This window comes from Aspergillus affinis, assembly GCF_023601865.1.
Source record: "Aspergillus affinis strain CMG 70 chromosome Unknown NODE_33_length_288726_cov_88_254756, whole genome shotgun sequence".
NCBI classification, from domain to species: Eukaryota; Fungi; Ascomycota; class Eurotiomycetes; order Eurotiales; family Aspergillaceae; genus Aspergillus; species Aspergillus affinis.
In genome coordinates this window covers 84,592-99,856 of record NW_026515814.1, presented here as the reverse complement: position 1 = coordinate 99,856, position 15,265 = coordinate 84,592, and the positions used below count along the sequence as shown (strand labels likewise).

The window sequence follows — 15,265 nt, the reverse complement described above, 5'->3', positions numbered from 1 at the left end:
GTAAAATAGGGGATAGGGGAAGGAAATCTTTCATTCTGTTGGCACTGGTGGTTGAGTAAATCATCCTTCCCAGCCAAACCCCCTCTTCCCTTGCTTCCAAAATGGTGAGGACAATCGTTACCATCGACGAGGACATCATCAACGAGGACATCGAGGACATCACCGACGAGGACATCACCGACGAGGACATCACCGACGAAGATTTCACCGACGAGGACATCGCCGACGAGGAAACCACGGACAAGGCCATCACCGACGTGATGGACTTTGATACCGAGCATGGCGTGCCGCCCCATAATCGTCCGTATCCCAACATGAACCCCCCTCCTGGTCATGACGGGATGGATACTCTCTGGCCGGTGGCGATGAAAGTTGAAATGAATTTCTGCATCGACCGGAATGTGAATGTTAATAATCGACAGGAACTGGCCTACGCTATTCGCGGCCAGGCCTGGGGCCGACTTATTAACAATCGGTTCGAAGATGACCCCACGTTTCTGCCTTATAGATACTATCGCCTTAAATTTATCTTCGCTACGCAGACTTCCTCGGTGTCTTGGATACACGTTTTCATCCTACGCATGATGACCGAGATGGCGAAAGCATCGGGTCATGAGGAATTGACGATTCCATTTGACCACCCTTTCTTTCGCTTGCAGATATGTGAATAGGCTTGCAGGATCTTGCTTGGCCTTAGAGGGAAGCTCCACCAGGTCTAATGTTAGCCTTATCTGGAGTGTTTTCTTTTCCTTTCAGCTTCCACCTTGTGCTTGTCATGCTGTCGAGCTCGATGCTTGCAAATCAATTTACCTTTTTATTTCTACGTCTTCGCGCACTCTAAAATAACATTTAATCTTTTAATTTATAATAATCATGCCCTATCCGTCGTATGTAAACCTTGAAATTTAGATCTCCAGAAAGTTGTACCTCAAGTGTGGAGAACCTACAGAATCTAAACTTGTTTAACTATCTAGAACCCCTCATTTCATTCTTCATTACTAGTATTCGTCATCACTGGCGCAGCTCTTGGGGCACTCGGTGTTTCATAGTCATGAGCCCACGCCTACTATCCGGCGAGGCTACCTTAGCAGAGGAGATCTGTCGATAGCCTAGCCAGGATTGATAGATAGAGAAGTGACTTTCGATTTTGAGAGTGACCGCTGACTGGTCTCACACCTGACAGTCACGCGACCACGAACAAGACGACAACGAAGCAGAAAAGGTTTCTCAGATAATTCCAAACCACTTCAAGATCGAGTCCACCTGCGTTGGCACAACGTGGCCCACTCCCTTGGCCGAATACGCTACAAATTGTGTGCCGTCACCGTAAACATACTGCGTGTAGCCGGACTGCGGCGTGTCGCTAACGCTTTTACTGAGAGAAACCCCGAACACGCTCGACCACTGCTTCTGCTCTTCTGCCAGGTTCTGATGCGAAATCACCGTGTCCGCCGTGCCATGCCACACCTGCAATTTCGGATATTTCCCGTCCCAACCCGGGTATGCCTGATCAACAAGGGCGGCCCATTCCTGGCCCGTCTTGATCACCTCGCCGGCAGCACAGGCTGGATCCGAGGAGAAGGGACTCGACCCCGGCGAGCCCTTGAGGCATCCGTATGGCAGGCCCGAGAAGGCGGCTCCCGCAGAGAAGATATCCGGGTAGGCGGCGACCAGCGTTTGGGTCATCATGGCGCCGGAGGACGAGCCGGTCACGAAGACGCGAGATGGATCGCCGCCGTATTTGTCTAGCGTATACTTGACCATGTTGACGATAGAAAGAGAGTCGCTACCGCCATTGTGCGTGAGCGAGAGCTCGGTGTTCACATCCCAGCAGTTAGAGTCGCGCGTAGAGCCGGGGTAAATGGCAATAAATCCGTGCTTATCGGCGGCAGCGGAGATGTCATTTGAACGGTAGTAGCTGGGAGCACTGCCCAGACAGCCATGGAGCTAGTTCCATTAGATATCGGACTGTGTCGGTCCCGGGTGAAGGGGTCCTTACGGCGACCACAATGGCTGGGTTGTCAGACACGTCATTAGGAACGTAGATGTACATCCGATCCTGACCAGGGTTATCACCAAAGCTGGGCACAAGACGCAGAATGGCAGCGGAGGCTGTGCCTAAAAGGCAAAGCATGTAGCAGAGAGTATAGAAGGGGGCCATGGTAAGCTGTGTATGAATCGATCAGTACTTCACAGTATGAGTTGTGTTGTTTGCTTCCCGATCGAGGTTCTTCATCGAAGGTCAACTTGACGAATAAATACTGCTGGCATACCCTGTCCCTACGGTAAATGGACATTCTGAAACTCCCGAAATCATCTTTAAAACACGCCGAGCCTGCCAAGAAGTCGGCATCTAAAATCGACCGAGGTGGATGATCGCTCGGAGTGGATCTCATTCGTGGATGGAACAGGGCGATCCCCATGGAAGATAATTCTCCTCGAACCCTAGGGCCTGTCGATCCCTGATTGTTCCCCTCTACGGATCTGCATCTGATCAGCACCGAGGTCGACAGATTTCGACCCTGAACTGCCGGTTCGCTATCCTATCCTTGTTGCGATTACTGGTATGTGCACTGCAGGTGGGCTCATATCCAACATTCTTTTTCCTGGCCTAGACTATGAAAATGGTATCAAGCTATCCTGTGTCCTGATTTCCGTCAAATCGCACGGTTTGATCTATCCAGAGCAAGTGCCGACCTTCTTGGGCTCGCAGCCACCAGCACATCCATCGTAGAGCACGCATGGGCTCTTGGTATCGGTGCAGACATTCTTGAGCGTGGCAGTGTCACCGTAGTTTGAGTTGATGCCAACGAGTTCGCCACCGTTGCGAGCGGTCACACCCTCCACGTAGACGTTGCGCTTGCACTGGCTCTTGCAGTTGCCGCAAGACCGGTAGAGCTTGCCGTAGTCCTCAACATAGTAGTTGATGATCTACACGCCGGCGGATTAGTATCTCAGAGTAACATGCATAGCGAAAGAGGGGGTTAGAAAGCTTACATTAACGGTACCACATCCATTGTGCTGCACGATCTTGTCGCTCGCATGGTAAGCTCCTCCGCCGATGATCCAGGTCTCCTGGCCCGCTTTGTCGTTTTTCTAGTTCGGGATGCGGGTTAGCTCTGACTCTCATGATACTTAAGACATGACCAAGGAGAAGAGGGAACGCACGATGGAAATTGCGTCTTCGCAAACATCCTCAAACCAGACAAATTCCAGCGTGCAGGGTCCGTTGCAGTGCACGCCCTCTGCTTGGTTCTTGCCGATGATGACGTTTTTCAGCGTTGCGCCGGATTGAAGGTAGAAGACGGCGTCTTTCCAGTCACCTTCAGTCTGCGAGTTGCAGGCACCCGAACCACGGTCATACCTAGCCCAGCCACCGTCGAAGGTCTTTCCAGCGGCGACCTCGATCACGGCGCTGTTGGAGTGGGAGGCAGTTGCTTTAGGCACGCCACCCTCGTAGCCCAGACAGGCGAGAGCGGTGGGCAGGAAGAAAGCGATGAGAGGAAGTTTGGAAAGCATTGTGGTGCAGACTATGCTTGATTACCTTGAGGGTTGGATATGAGGTGCTGGAAGGGAACTGATTGCGCGATCATCGAGCACTCTTTATATACCATTCTCTCTGGTCCCATCCAAATAAGGACCAGAGCCATTGGTGGAGCATCTCATCTTCCTGGCTCAGTGATACCTGTCTCATTCAGGAGAAATGAATCCCAGGAGTTGCATCACACGATATCGCCACCTGGAACGGTGATAGAAACACATCTCCTCCAATCAGAATAGAAACTACACACCTGGGAACCCTCAGTCTCGCAGCCATCTCGCTTAGCAAACGGTCACTATCCACCGAGTAAGATTGTCATCCAAGCCATCGTGGCATGGCACTCCGGTGGACAAGTAAGGACAGCGACAGCATCAGGCCAACGAGCGTGGCGAAGTCAGAACTGCCCAGAGTCGTGGCGCTCGGAGTAATGCTCTTCGACAATTTCGGTTTGTCAGGGCCAATGGTAGTTGACATCCTTGTCCACCAATTATCCGGGGTGCAGCTATTCACAGCTGCAACCAGGGTCTGCCTGGTGTTGATCGGGGAAATTGCAGTGGGCTTGGGTGGTCAAAGAGCACGCTCAAGAGGGAAATGGTGGAGCAGAATATGTTGCAGACTGAGACATTGCCCTTTGTAGTAGCTCTTGGGGCCAGTGATGCGAGGTTAGGGAGCAGACTAGGCCGACTAGACTGGCTTCTATTGGTTTCTAAGGCTCGGCTCTGTCGGTGAAGACACTAGTGAAGCCTTAGTCTGAGAACCTCGAGGGCACTTTGGCAACTCTCCTCCGAATAGTGAGGGCTATTATCCGAGTTTGACTGCATGGAATGCTCCGAGTGGACAACTCCTGTTATGAATGCATGTGAGGTAAAAGCACAATCTACGTCGCTCCTATGGAAGACAAGGCCCAATATACACAGTACAGAGGAAGCCACAAATCACCCTACTCCTCGGCCACGATTTCTTCCGGCACCACCAAGCTCATCATCTCGTCTAGTAACTGCTCGACGTCCGCGGCCCCTGCCTTTGCGGCCAAGTCTCGCGCCGTCTGTCCATTATCATCTTTCACGTCGGCGGCCGCTCCGTGTCCCAGAAGAAAATGGACATCCTGTCGTAGTCCGGCGGAGGCCGCCATGTGCAGCACCGTCTGTCCAAACATGTCGCGCGCAAAGATGTCTCCCCCTTTGTTAACGAGAAACCGCAGGACATGGCTTTTGGCCCGGACAGCCTTGTGCAGAGGTGTTTTGCCGTAATCATCTCGCGGATTCACATCCGCGCCCTTCCGGATCAGAAAGTCGACCATCTTGCGAAGGCCATTCTCGGCGGCCTTGTGCAGCAGCGTTTCCCCGGAATGGTTGGTCACGTTGATGTCCGTCGCACTTTCTAACAGAAGCTGCAGCATGTTTCGATCTCCGTTCGCAGCGGCGAGATGTAGCGGCGTGTCGCCGGACTCGTCTTGCGCTTCTACATCGGCGTCATTGGCCAGCAAGAGCTCGACGAAGCGATCGTGACCCAGCCGTACGGCGATGTGTAATGCAGTCGTGTCGTCCTTTGTCTCTGCGTCTACCTGAGCCCCCATTTGCAGGAACACCGTCGCCAACGCCACATCGTTCTCCTTCGCAGCGAAATGCAACGTCGTCAGCCCAGACGCATCCTTGGCGTTGACATCGGCTCCCTTCTGCAGGAGCAGCTGCATCATCTTCATGCGATGTTTACCTCGCTCGTACATCACCAGGGCCAGCAGCAGCGGTAGCCCTAACTGGCCCGACGGCGCGTTAATGTCGGCCCCCTTCTTGATCAGATACTTCACCACGTCGCCGTGTCCCTTCCGACCGGCTTGATACAATGGAGTCCCATCAGGTCTCTTCCCCCCAGCCTCCGCATTTATCGGGGGTTGCAAATTCATGTCGGCGCCATGTCGCAGCAAGAGTCGCACAATCCCCATGTTCCCATTTCTCGCTGCCCACCATAACGGCGTACACCCGGCATCGTCTGGCTCGTCCACGCCCACTCGACCCGAGCTGATCAGCAAGAGCAGGATCTCTTCATGTCCTTTTTCCGCCGCCCAGGCTAACGGCGTCCGTCCATCCGCCCCTTTCACCGCAGGATCCGCGCCCGCCTTCAGCAGTAACAACACCAGCGTCGGGTCCCCCTTCTCCACGGCGTAGCAGAGCGGCGTTTGTCCGCTCGCATCGGCCACATTACTATCGACCCCCTTGGCTAATAGCGCCACCATCACGTTCTCGTGCTCGTTCTTCACGGCCCATCCTAGCGGTGTCTGCCCGAACTTCGTGTCGCGGGCGTTGGCGTCCACTCCGTTTCCCAGCAGCAGGCTTACCACCTTCTCGTGGCCTCCCTCGGCGGCCCAGGATAGCGCGCTGCGACCATTCTCGTCACGACAATCCAGGTCCACACCCGGCGTGCTTAGCAGCAGTTGCACGATCGAGTCGTAGCCTTTGCTCGCGGCCAGGAAGAGAGCCACCTCGAGGCGGCTTTTGGGCGCTGGCGGAGCGGATTCGGCCATTCTTCCATCAACTCAATTCCTCGGTTTGATGTGTAATATCCAATGTCCAATGTCTACTCACTATCTTCGCTCACTTACGTCCACGGGTGCTTGAAGGTGGGGGATAGTGGTACATTGAGACACCAGTCAATTGGGGGGTGGACGGGGATTAATGAGCTTCAGTTAATTCTGTCCTAGAAGTCCGAAAATTGACTATCAACGGTAATCAGTCACGACGTATTGAGACAAAAAGAAGGGGAGAAAAAAAGAAACGCAGTCAGTGGAGTGTGAACAAGCGCGGACGGAGAACAAGAGACGAACGTGTGGAGGAAGGGGAATGTGACAGGTATTTTAAAAAAAAGGGGGGGGAGACGGGGGAAAGGAAGGGCCATGATACAACGGTGCATGAGAGGCCACCGACTAAGAGGAAATGGCCCGACGGAGGATGCAGCGTTAATGCAGAGAAGACATACTGTACGGAGTACAAAGAAAGCATACGATGTTTTCCCCCCGCGAGCGACACGTGGGAAGCCCTGACTGGCCTGTCGGAGCCTGAGGCAATCCACCGACGGGGATTCCCCTTCAACCTTTCATTTCTGCCTCTTCGTTCTGATGATTTACGATGGTCGGGAGTCTGATATCCTCGCACTCGCCAACCGGGATCAGGGGAGTTGCGCTGGCATGTTTGCTACCCAATTGGTCTGTGAGCTGGTCTGGTTGCTGATGGTCGACTCTCCTGCGAATGAGACCGAGCACATATCAAGGGCGCATAACAAAGAGACTGGCACGCGACGCTCGTCTCCTCGACGTGTTTTCAACTTCTGGGTCTGGTTGGCCGGAACAGTGTCGAGGTCGACGTTGCCTTCGTGCTTGGGCAGCAGTACGAGGGCGATGTAGGGCTGGATCGGGGCCTTAGGTGTCTATCCATCGCTCGGGGATAGCAATATAGCATCCAGAGGGGCGGAATGACCAAGTAATAACAGATGGTAGGCTACCAGCAGCGTCGGAATGGCTTGATGCGTTGTACGTGAAAGTTCTCGTGCGTCGCAGAGCTTCACAGACCTACATCTCTCCTCTGTGAGTCTCGTGTGCAGACTTTTGGTGTGCCTTAGACCATGATATGTACATTCACCTCTATATTGCAGATTGGCATGTTGCGGGGCTTCAGGTAGTCCCATGCATGCTGGATACTTGCCCACATCAGTCCGGAGACCGTTGGATGCTCCTCTTTATACATGCAAAATCCCACCAAACACAGCCTTCCACTTGTCTATAGCAGCACCATCGCCGCGCCCACAAACATCGCCGCCGTCCAAATCCCCAACAGTCCGCTGATTCCTCCCTGACTGGTCATCTCGGGTCTCGATCCCGGTGCCGCGTTAGAAGACGTTTCCTCCGTCTCCAGCGTCGGCTCCGCCCCCGCGCCGCCGGTCTTTGTATCTGTGGGCTGGTGCACTAACGTGAGCGGAGCCACTACGCTGACCCCCACGTAGAGCGAACTATCGCCGGTCGCGATCGTCGTTCGCGCCGTCGAGGTGATCGGCGAGGTCGCGTTGATCGACCATGCCAGGCCCGTCACCGTGAAGTCACCCTGCGTGAAGGTGGCGTTGACTTCAGTCAGGACTTCCATGGGAAACTGCCGTTGACAACCCGACGTGACGCTATGTGCCGGCAGAGTGGAATGGCAGCCGCCGTCGGTGGTGAGGGTCATTGAGCTGAAGTGTACGTGCTGGTCAGCTTGTCCGTTGCGGACAAGGGATGTACTCTGACGTCGACGGATGGTTGTGGGCGGACCTACCTGGGGCAACATACAACGGCCGTTTCGCTGGGATCGAGCAGCTGCACCAAGACGTCCGACGCTCGGTGAAAAATGGGCAGGTTCGCCGCAGTCGGCCGGTTTGCACCGCCGGTGAAAATGCCAGAAAGGCTCGGTTTGCTGTCGCCGTCGCGTCCGGCCACGCCGACCGTGGCCCATCCCGAGGGACAGTAGATCCCCGGTGAGTAGTACGGCACTTGGAATCCGTACAACGGATTATCCCAGGCGACCGAAGAGCCCGTTGGTGAGCTCGCGACCGTCGACGAGGGCGTACATTGCTTGGTGTTGAGAGAGGCGCAATCGGTGAGCCACTGAATGGAGGCAGGATGCTGCGTGCGAGCGAGTCCGACGTATCCTGTGCACGAGGCGGGCGGCGTAAAGGTCGTGGTCAACGGTCCCCAGTTGGAGAAGGTGTACTGGTGCAAAGACGAATCGGTGGGCATTTTGACCGCACAATTGCCACTAACTGCAAGGAGGAACTCTCAAGTTTCAACGGGGCCATTATGCTACCGAAGATGCGGTGGCCGGTCTTGATTATAGGCACGACGGACGAAAGCGCCAAACTCCTGAGCGCGAAATGAGCGAGGCGCCGGGACCAGAGCAGACCCAGTCAAGGGGGGCTTCATTTCACTAGTCGCTGCACTTCGCCGCAGCATTTCTTTCACCCGACCTGCGACGCCCAATCATAATCTCTTCATGATCCGGGGTGTTTATATTTGGATCCGCCGGTTGGAATCTGGAAGATACCTATGCGCCCAGCAGCCGCTGGCCAAGAAACCAGTGTCTTCTTGGCGTGTACGAGGAGATGATTGGAGGTTTTGGTCGTACCTTGCTATATTCGCTTAACTAGTTATAGTTACCCAGTTCATATTAGATAATCTGCTAATAGCAAGTCCGCCAAATTAATCAAGGGCCCAGGACCCGGACTATGGTTCGAGCCGTGATCTAAGAAAAGATCTACGTCGCGACGGACCGCACCCATGTTCTCGTCGGTATCTTCCGTTTCTCGGCGAACATATATCGTTTTCATGCCTCTGGTTATATCAGCTCAGGCCTACCTAGAGAGCCTTGGGAAGGAAACATGCACTTGCTTTGCTGCTCGTAAGTCGTAGGCATGTGCAGCGACCATAGCGGCCTCGTGCGGGGAGAGTTGTAAAAGTTCCAGGGCCTTGCGATAAACGGCGGGATCCGGCTAGTTCACTTGCATTTAGGGGCACAGCTACGTAGAGCAGCAAACGGAAAACATACCTTGGTGAGCCCTAGAAGCTGCGAAGAGAATAAGGTATGGAAAGGGAGGCCAGACGATCGGATGATATCGAGCTGCAGTCGCGTAGTCCCATTGGCGAGGACGACCCTGGTGCATTTAGCTACCTGTCTGACAGAAGGTCGCAGAAGACAAACACCGTATATTTCTCCTTCAGACGAGAGATGGCTTCCATCGCGTCGGGCCAGGCTAATCGACGTCAATTAGGAACCCCCCGAATCCGAAAAAAGTCCGATATATACTCGCCCACTTGCGAGTGCCAACTGAGCACCAATCTCACCCTCTCCGTCTCATCTACGAGGGCATCATCAATCCCATATTGTTGCAAAAGACGATCCAGAACACGACGATGGGTGACATCGATATCCTCCGAGCCCCCACCCGATCGGAACCGAGCGTGAATCTCATCGAAGAACCCTCCGCGCCAATCCGCGGCGAATTGTGCATGTTTCGCTGCCAGGCATGGGCCGAGGGACGGGGACTGGGACAGGGCGGTGCAGATGGAGGTCATCCAGTCGGTACAAGTGCCCATCAAATCGAAGATGAGGGCTTGTGGATGGGCATGAGAGATATCAGAGGACATTTTGGCGACACATCCAAGGAGAAGAGACATACAGAGCAAAGCGAAGTAAAGCGAAGGGGAGGAAAGAAGAGGAAAAGGGAGCAGCGACCGCGATAAGATAATGAGAGATAGGATAGGATAAGATAAGATAAGATACGGGGCGATAAGCGGAGGCTGACAAATCCATCTCTTTCCCTTTCTTCTCTCCTTTACGATGGAGTTGTAGAATCTCTCCTTGGGATATTCACTGTTACCTTCAAATCACTCTACCATGTCCTTCCAGCAAAAGGAATTCTCCGACTTTCCTCCTCCGCCCCCTGTCGGCATCCCGACCGACTCCTCCGACGTCTACCCTTGGTATTCGATCGGTCCGGGCATCTGTGAATTGCTGCTGAACGGAGATAAAGAATCCCACCATGAGTCCGTCCTGCAGTGGTTCGAGTCCGGCCAGAAGTCTCCACAAACCGAGCCGATCACCCACTCCTATGTGGAGGAGGTGTGCTTCCTCCAGGGCGGGCTGCGAGACCTCACGCTGAATCAAGAATGGGGACCTGGTGCCTACGCGTACCGGAGGCTGGACATGAAGCATGGGCCTTATCAGGCGTCTGAACAGGGCTGTTTGGAATTTGTCAAATTGAGCCCGGTCTGACTGATTCACAGATGACTCAGTGGAAGAACAATATCATTCATATCTCGTCGCCGGATTCCGCGGACATGTCCTTCCCCCGGGGTCCGCGGATCCCGAGACTATCTCGTATTTGATCCTGTAATTGGAGCACGGAGTCTTGGACTTAAACCGTCAAAGTTTTTTGCGATTTTTGACGATTGTTTAAAAGCTTCCATTCTGTGCTCATCATTGGGACAACGCTCCAACTAGTCATTCCAATGTAATGGCGACTCTCGAGAAATCCGTGGCCCCCAGTCCAGAGGGCTCGCTGGCATCGATACCCGAAAAGCCCAGTGAGCCCAACACCCCCAAGAAGGACGGGGGTATGAAGAGCTATGTCAGAATATTCGGATATACTGATCGGTTTGGCTGGTTTCTTAACGTCCTGGCCTTGATCGGGACCATTGGCGCAGGTAGCGCGTTGCCTCTGATGGATTTGCTTCTCGGCAAGATGATCACAACCTTCAACAGCCAGGCTACTGGCGCCGACTCTGGTTCGAAATTCCAGTCCGAGTTGAACAGATATACGTAAGAAACTCATTCAGTCGCGAATGACAGTCTCTGACGATAGTCCTCCCCAGCCTCTACTTCGTTTACCTGTTTATTGCAAAGTTCGGGTTGGTGTACATCTGGACTGTACGTGCATCCTTACTGATCCTGTCTCGTTGTCCTATTTTGTTTATTGTGCACGGTGTAACTCAAATTGAACTCGCAGCTATCCTTATCAGTCTCCTCGCTCCGGACTACCAAAGCCGTGCGCATCGCCTTTTTGACTCGCTTGTTGCAACAAGACATCGCCTACTTCGACTCCAACCAGGGCGGGTCACCGGTTGTACAAGTCACCACGAACGCCAACCTCGTCAACCAAGGTATTTCCGAGAAGCTTGGATTTGCAATACAGGGAATCGCTACTTTTGTGGCGGCCTTCGTCGTGGCCTTTGTCGTACAGTGGAAGTTGACGTTGATTACGATTTGTATCGTCCCGGTTATCATCGTGGTCACGTCTGTATGTGCAGACCTCATGGTCAAGCAGGAGAACAACATCCTGCGCGTCAACGCCGACGCCGGTTCTCTGGCAGAGGAGATCCTGGCTAGTATGAAAACCGTTCATGCCTTTTCCGCGTTTTCCAAATTGACTGCCAAATACGACGAGCTGGGGCTGGAGTCCAAACGCCTGGGTTTATCCCAGTCCTTGAATATGGCCATTCTGTACTCAGCGGAGTTTTTCTGCGTCTATGCAGGGTATGGTCTCGCCTTTTGGCAGGGAGTCCGCATGTATGCGCGAGGAGAGATTGCCGAACCTGGCACAGTTGTCACGTATGGGCCCATCCCGACCATGTTGAGGGTATGCTAATTAAGGATGTCTGCATACAGAGTTATCTTCGCGGTGATTGTGGCTGCCACAGCCATGACCCAGATTGCACCGCAGATTATCCAGATCACCAAAGCCGCTTCAGCTGCTCAGGAAATGTGGGCTGTTATCGACCGGGAACCTTCGATCGACGGGCTTTCACCCGAAGGAGCCCGACCAGAGACCTGTGTCGGAGATATTTTGTTGTCGAATGTCTCTTTCGCATATCCCACTCGGCCACAGGTACCAGTCCTTCGAAATGTCACGCTAGAAATTCCTGCAAACAAATCAACCGCCCTAGTCGGGCCCAGTGGTTCGGGCAAAAGTACCGTCACCGGCTTGTTGGAGAGGTGGTATAACCCACTGGAGGGTTCAATCACACTTGATGGACGAGACATCAAGGATTTCAACATTCAGTGGCTGCGGACTCACCTTCGCATCGTTCAGCAAGTCGGTAACCCTTTTACCAGGCTGGCCAAGTTGACACATACTAATAAGCCGCTTAGGAGCCGACGTTGTTCAACGGCTCGGTCTTCGAGAATGTGGCGTATGGCCTAGCCGGCACCGAGCATGTTAATGCGTCTCGAGAGGAACAGCTCCAGCGCGTCATTAAGGCATGCAAAGCGGCATATGCCCACGACTTCATTGAAGCACTCCCAGAGGTAGGCATTCCGCTATTCTTTACGAATGTTACTAAACTCACATATGAATTAGAAATACGATACTCAAGTCGGAGAGCGAGCGACCATGCTGTCGGGCGGCCAGAAACAGCGCATTGCCATCGCCCGAAGTATCGTCTCTGACCCCAAGGTATTGATTCTCGACGAAGCCACCAGCGCCCTTGATCCACAGGCAGAAAAGATTGTGCAGGAAGCGCTGGACAACGTTTCTGCATCACGCACGACCATCACCATTGCCCATAAACTGTCCACCATCAAGAGAGCCGATCAAATTGTGGTCTTATCGCAGGGCGAAATTGTCGAGAAAGGTACACACGACGAGCTTGACAAATCTGGTGGTGCCTATCACCGTCTCATCCAAGCCCAAGACCTTGGTCGAGTACAGAGCGATAATTCTCCGGCGCGAAAGGAGGAGCTGAGCGAAAGCGAGCGGATTGTGACAATCCCTTCTAGACGACGTGATAGTGTCAAAGACACTGGCGTGGTCAATAACATCGAAGCACCTTCAATCCGTAGCAAAAGCTTGATTCAATGCTTGTACGTTCTCCTGTCGGAGAGAAGTGATCTTTGGTTCGAGTTTTTTGTCGTTTTCGCTGCCTGCGTTCTGGGAGGTAAGTCCATCGGTTCTCTACCTCGCTGGCTACCGATTAACCGCGCACAGGCGCAACGTATCCAATTTTGGCTTTTCTATTTGCCAGAATCTTGAGTGTGTTTCAAATTAGTTCCTCGGACCAGATGGTCAAGAAAGGCGACTTCTACGCTCTCATGTTCTTTGTGCTGGCCTTGGTTGTACTTTTCGTCTACGCGATTCTAGGCTGGGTCACAAATGTTATTTCAACCGTGAGTCCCTTCCCATGGCTCGAACTGAGTCATATCTAACGGGTTACAATTTCAGTGCATTGTATACATCTACCGGCTGGAGATGTTCAGAAGCTACATCCGTCAAGATATGACTTTCTACGATCAACCAGACCATGTCACCGGGTCTCTGGTGTCACATCTATCCACTAAGCCCACTAGTCTCCAGGAGCTTCTTGGATTCAATGTTGGTATCATCATCGTTGCATTGGTGAACATCGTCTCCAGCTCTATTCTTGCTCTCGCGGTGGGCTGGAAGCTGGGACTGGTCGTGCTGGCCGGCGCCATGATCCCCATGGTCTTCTGTGGTTACCTCCGAATCCGCCTTGAATTCATGTTGGACGAAGGCATCTCCAATCGTTTCTCGCAAAGTGCGGCCTTGGCTGGAGAGGCCGTATCTGCTATCCGTACCGTTGCCTCGCTGGCTATTGAACGAATAATCCTGGAGCGGTATACCGATGCATTGGCCGGAATTGAGCGACGGTCGATCAAATCATTGATTTGGACAATGTTCTGGCTCTCATTGACGCAGTCGCTGTCCTTCCTCTCGATGGCACTGAGCTTTTGGTATGTTCTTCCGATTAATATTGAGGTTAGATGACTTACTTGAACAGGTACGGCGGGCGTCTGTTGGCCAGCGGCGAGTACTCCTCGACACAGCTGTACATTGTTGTCATCGGCTCTATTCTATCCGGGGAGGCGGCAGCATCTTTTTTCATGTTCAGTACTAGTGAGTATCCTCCCGAAGTTATTTAAACCAAGCTCATGAACGACAGGCTATACGAAAGGTCAGGCCGCCTGTAATTACATTTTCTGGCTTCGATCCTTGCTTCCCGATGTACGCGATGGTGAATCCGACTATAACCCTGACCAGGTTTCTGGTGCAGCGAAAGTGGCCCTTCAGGAAGTCGGATTCCGATATCCTACACGTCCCAATCGTCCAGTGCTGAAGGATGTTGATGTTGAAATCCATCCTGGCCAGATGGTCGCCTTCGTTGGGCCGTCCGGCCACGGCAAATCCAGTTTAATCTCACTCATCGAGAGATACTACAATCCCACATCCGGATCCATTCAATTTGACGGGTCAGAGATCGCCAAGATGTCTCTTTCCTCCTACCGAAGCCATCTCTCACTAGTTCAACAAGAGCCGGTACTTTATCAAGGAACCATCCGGGAGAACATTGCCCTTGGACTAGAATCAGAAGCAACCGATGACCAGATAGAGGAAGCCTGTCGGCAGGCGAATGTCTTCGACTTCGTGTCCTCTTTGCCCGACGGACTATCCACTGTGTGTGGTTCTAGGGGCAGTCTCTTCTCGGGTGGCCAACGACAGCGACTGGCGATCGCCCGGGCGCTGGTCCGCCGGCCTCGACTGCTTCTCTTAGACGAAGCAACGTCTGCACTAGATACGGAGAGCGAGAAAATCGTACAAGCTGCACTGGACAAGGCCAAGGAAGGTCGAACAACAATTGCGATCGCACATCGTCTTTCGACCATCAGACATTCAGATCGAATCTTTGTCCTCGTGGACGGTCGCATGAAGGAACAAGGCACACATGAGCAGTTGCTGCAGCGACAAGGGACTTATTATGAGATGTGCTTGGGACAGGCGCTCGACAGGGCTGCCTAACTCTCTTCCCAGCACTATATCTTCTACTTAATCTTCGCTCAATTATTCTTGGGACTCAGCGGGATTAGACGCGTTCATCTCTGGGAAGCTTCCAGTATATTAATACCACTATCTAGACATAATATTACGACTCATCTCATCTTTCAAGGAAATGAAATGCTCATGGTGAAGGCGATTTGAACAGCCCACGTGCAGGGTAAACACATAGGGCGTGATGTAGCTTGCGGTGTCCATGTACAATGTAGAATATTTCTTTCTATTCAAGTGATCTACTGATTGACAGGGAGATAAAATAATGTTTTATAAAATCAACTTGAAGGTCAACATAATTCGGATCATAGTACTGCCCGTGATCACAATGGGAGTACAACTAGGTTTAACATTAGTACATCGTGC

General features: G+C 52.9%; 6 protein-coding genes across 6 annotated transcripts; 3 read left to right on the top strand and 3 right to left on the bottom strand.

Annotated features, from left to right (window-relative positions):
- Nucleotides 1-101: 101 nt before the first annotated feature.
- Nucleotides 102-671, top strand: KD926_006389 (uncharacterized protein; the record flags this gene model as incomplete). The annotated part of the gene is made up of 1 exon (XM_053099370.1): nucleotides 102-671. The coding sequence occupies one exon, from the start codon at nucleotides 102-104 to the stop codon at nucleotides 669-671; it is 570 nt and encodes a 189-aa protein (XP_052956825.1).
- Nucleotides 672-1,227: 556 nt separating this feature from the next.
- KD926_006388 (PHB depolymerase family esterase) lies at nucleotides 1,228-3,519 on the bottom strand (the record flags this gene model as incomplete). The annotated part of the gene is made up of 5 exons (XM_053099369.1): nucleotides 1,228-1,947; nucleotides 2,000-2,167; nucleotides 2,698-2,931; nucleotides 2,998-3,096; nucleotides 3,169-3,519. 5 exons carry the CDS (start codon nucleotides 3,517-3,519, stop codon nucleotides 1,228-1,230), a joined length of 1,572 nt encoding a protein of 523 aa, XP_052956824.1.
- Nucleotides 3,520-4,481: 962 nt separating this feature from the next.
- Nucleotides 4,482-6,062, bottom strand: KD926_006387 (ankyrin repeat domain-containing protein; the record flags this gene model as incomplete). The annotated part of the gene is made up of 1 exon (XM_053099368.1): nucleotides 4,482-6,062. One exon carries the CDS (start codon nucleotides 6,060-6,062, stop codon nucleotides 4,482-4,484), a length of 1,581 nt encoding a protein of 526 aa, XP_052956823.1.
- Nucleotides 6,063-7,311: 1,249 nt separating this feature from the next.
- On the bottom strand, nucleotides 7,312-9,704 carry KD926_006386 (haloacid dehalogenase; the record flags this gene model as incomplete). Its single annotated transcript, XM_053099367.1, has 5 exons — nucleotides 7,312-7,756; nucleotides 7,840-8,319; nucleotides 8,916-9,049; nucleotides 9,106-9,228; nucleotides 9,402-9,704. 5 exons carry the CDS (start codon nucleotides 9,702-9,704, stop codon nucleotides 7,312-7,314), a joined length of 1,485 nt encoding a protein of 494 aa, XP_052956822.1.
- Nucleotides 9,705-9,954: 250 nt separating this feature from the next.
- Nucleotides 9,955-10,332, top strand: KD926_006385 (uncharacterized protein; the record flags this gene model as incomplete). Its single annotated transcript, XM_053099365.1, has 1 exon — nucleotides 9,955-10,332. One exon carries the CDS (start codon nucleotides 9,955-9,957, stop codon nucleotides 10,330-10,332), a length of 378 nt encoding a protein of 125 aa, XP_052956821.1.
- A 241-nt stretch (nucleotides 10,333-10,573) lies between these two features.
- Nucleotides 10,574-14,869, top strand: KD926_006384 (ABC transporter ATP-binding protein; the record flags this gene model as incomplete). The annotated part of the gene is made up of 10 exons (XM_053099364.1): nucleotides 10,574-10,878; nucleotides 10,932-10,986; nucleotides 11,066-11,667; nucleotides 11,725-12,151; nucleotides 12,208-12,363; nucleotides 12,416-12,992; nucleotides 13,043-13,221; nucleotides 13,277-13,806; nucleotides 13,854-13,969; nucleotides 14,016-14,869. The coding sequence occupies 10 exons, from the start codon at nucleotides 10,574-10,576 to the stop codon at nucleotides 14,867-14,869; spliced, it is 3,801 nt and encodes a 1,266-aa protein (XP_052956820.1).
- Between the last annotated feature and the right edge of the window lie 396 nt (nucleotides 14,870-15,265).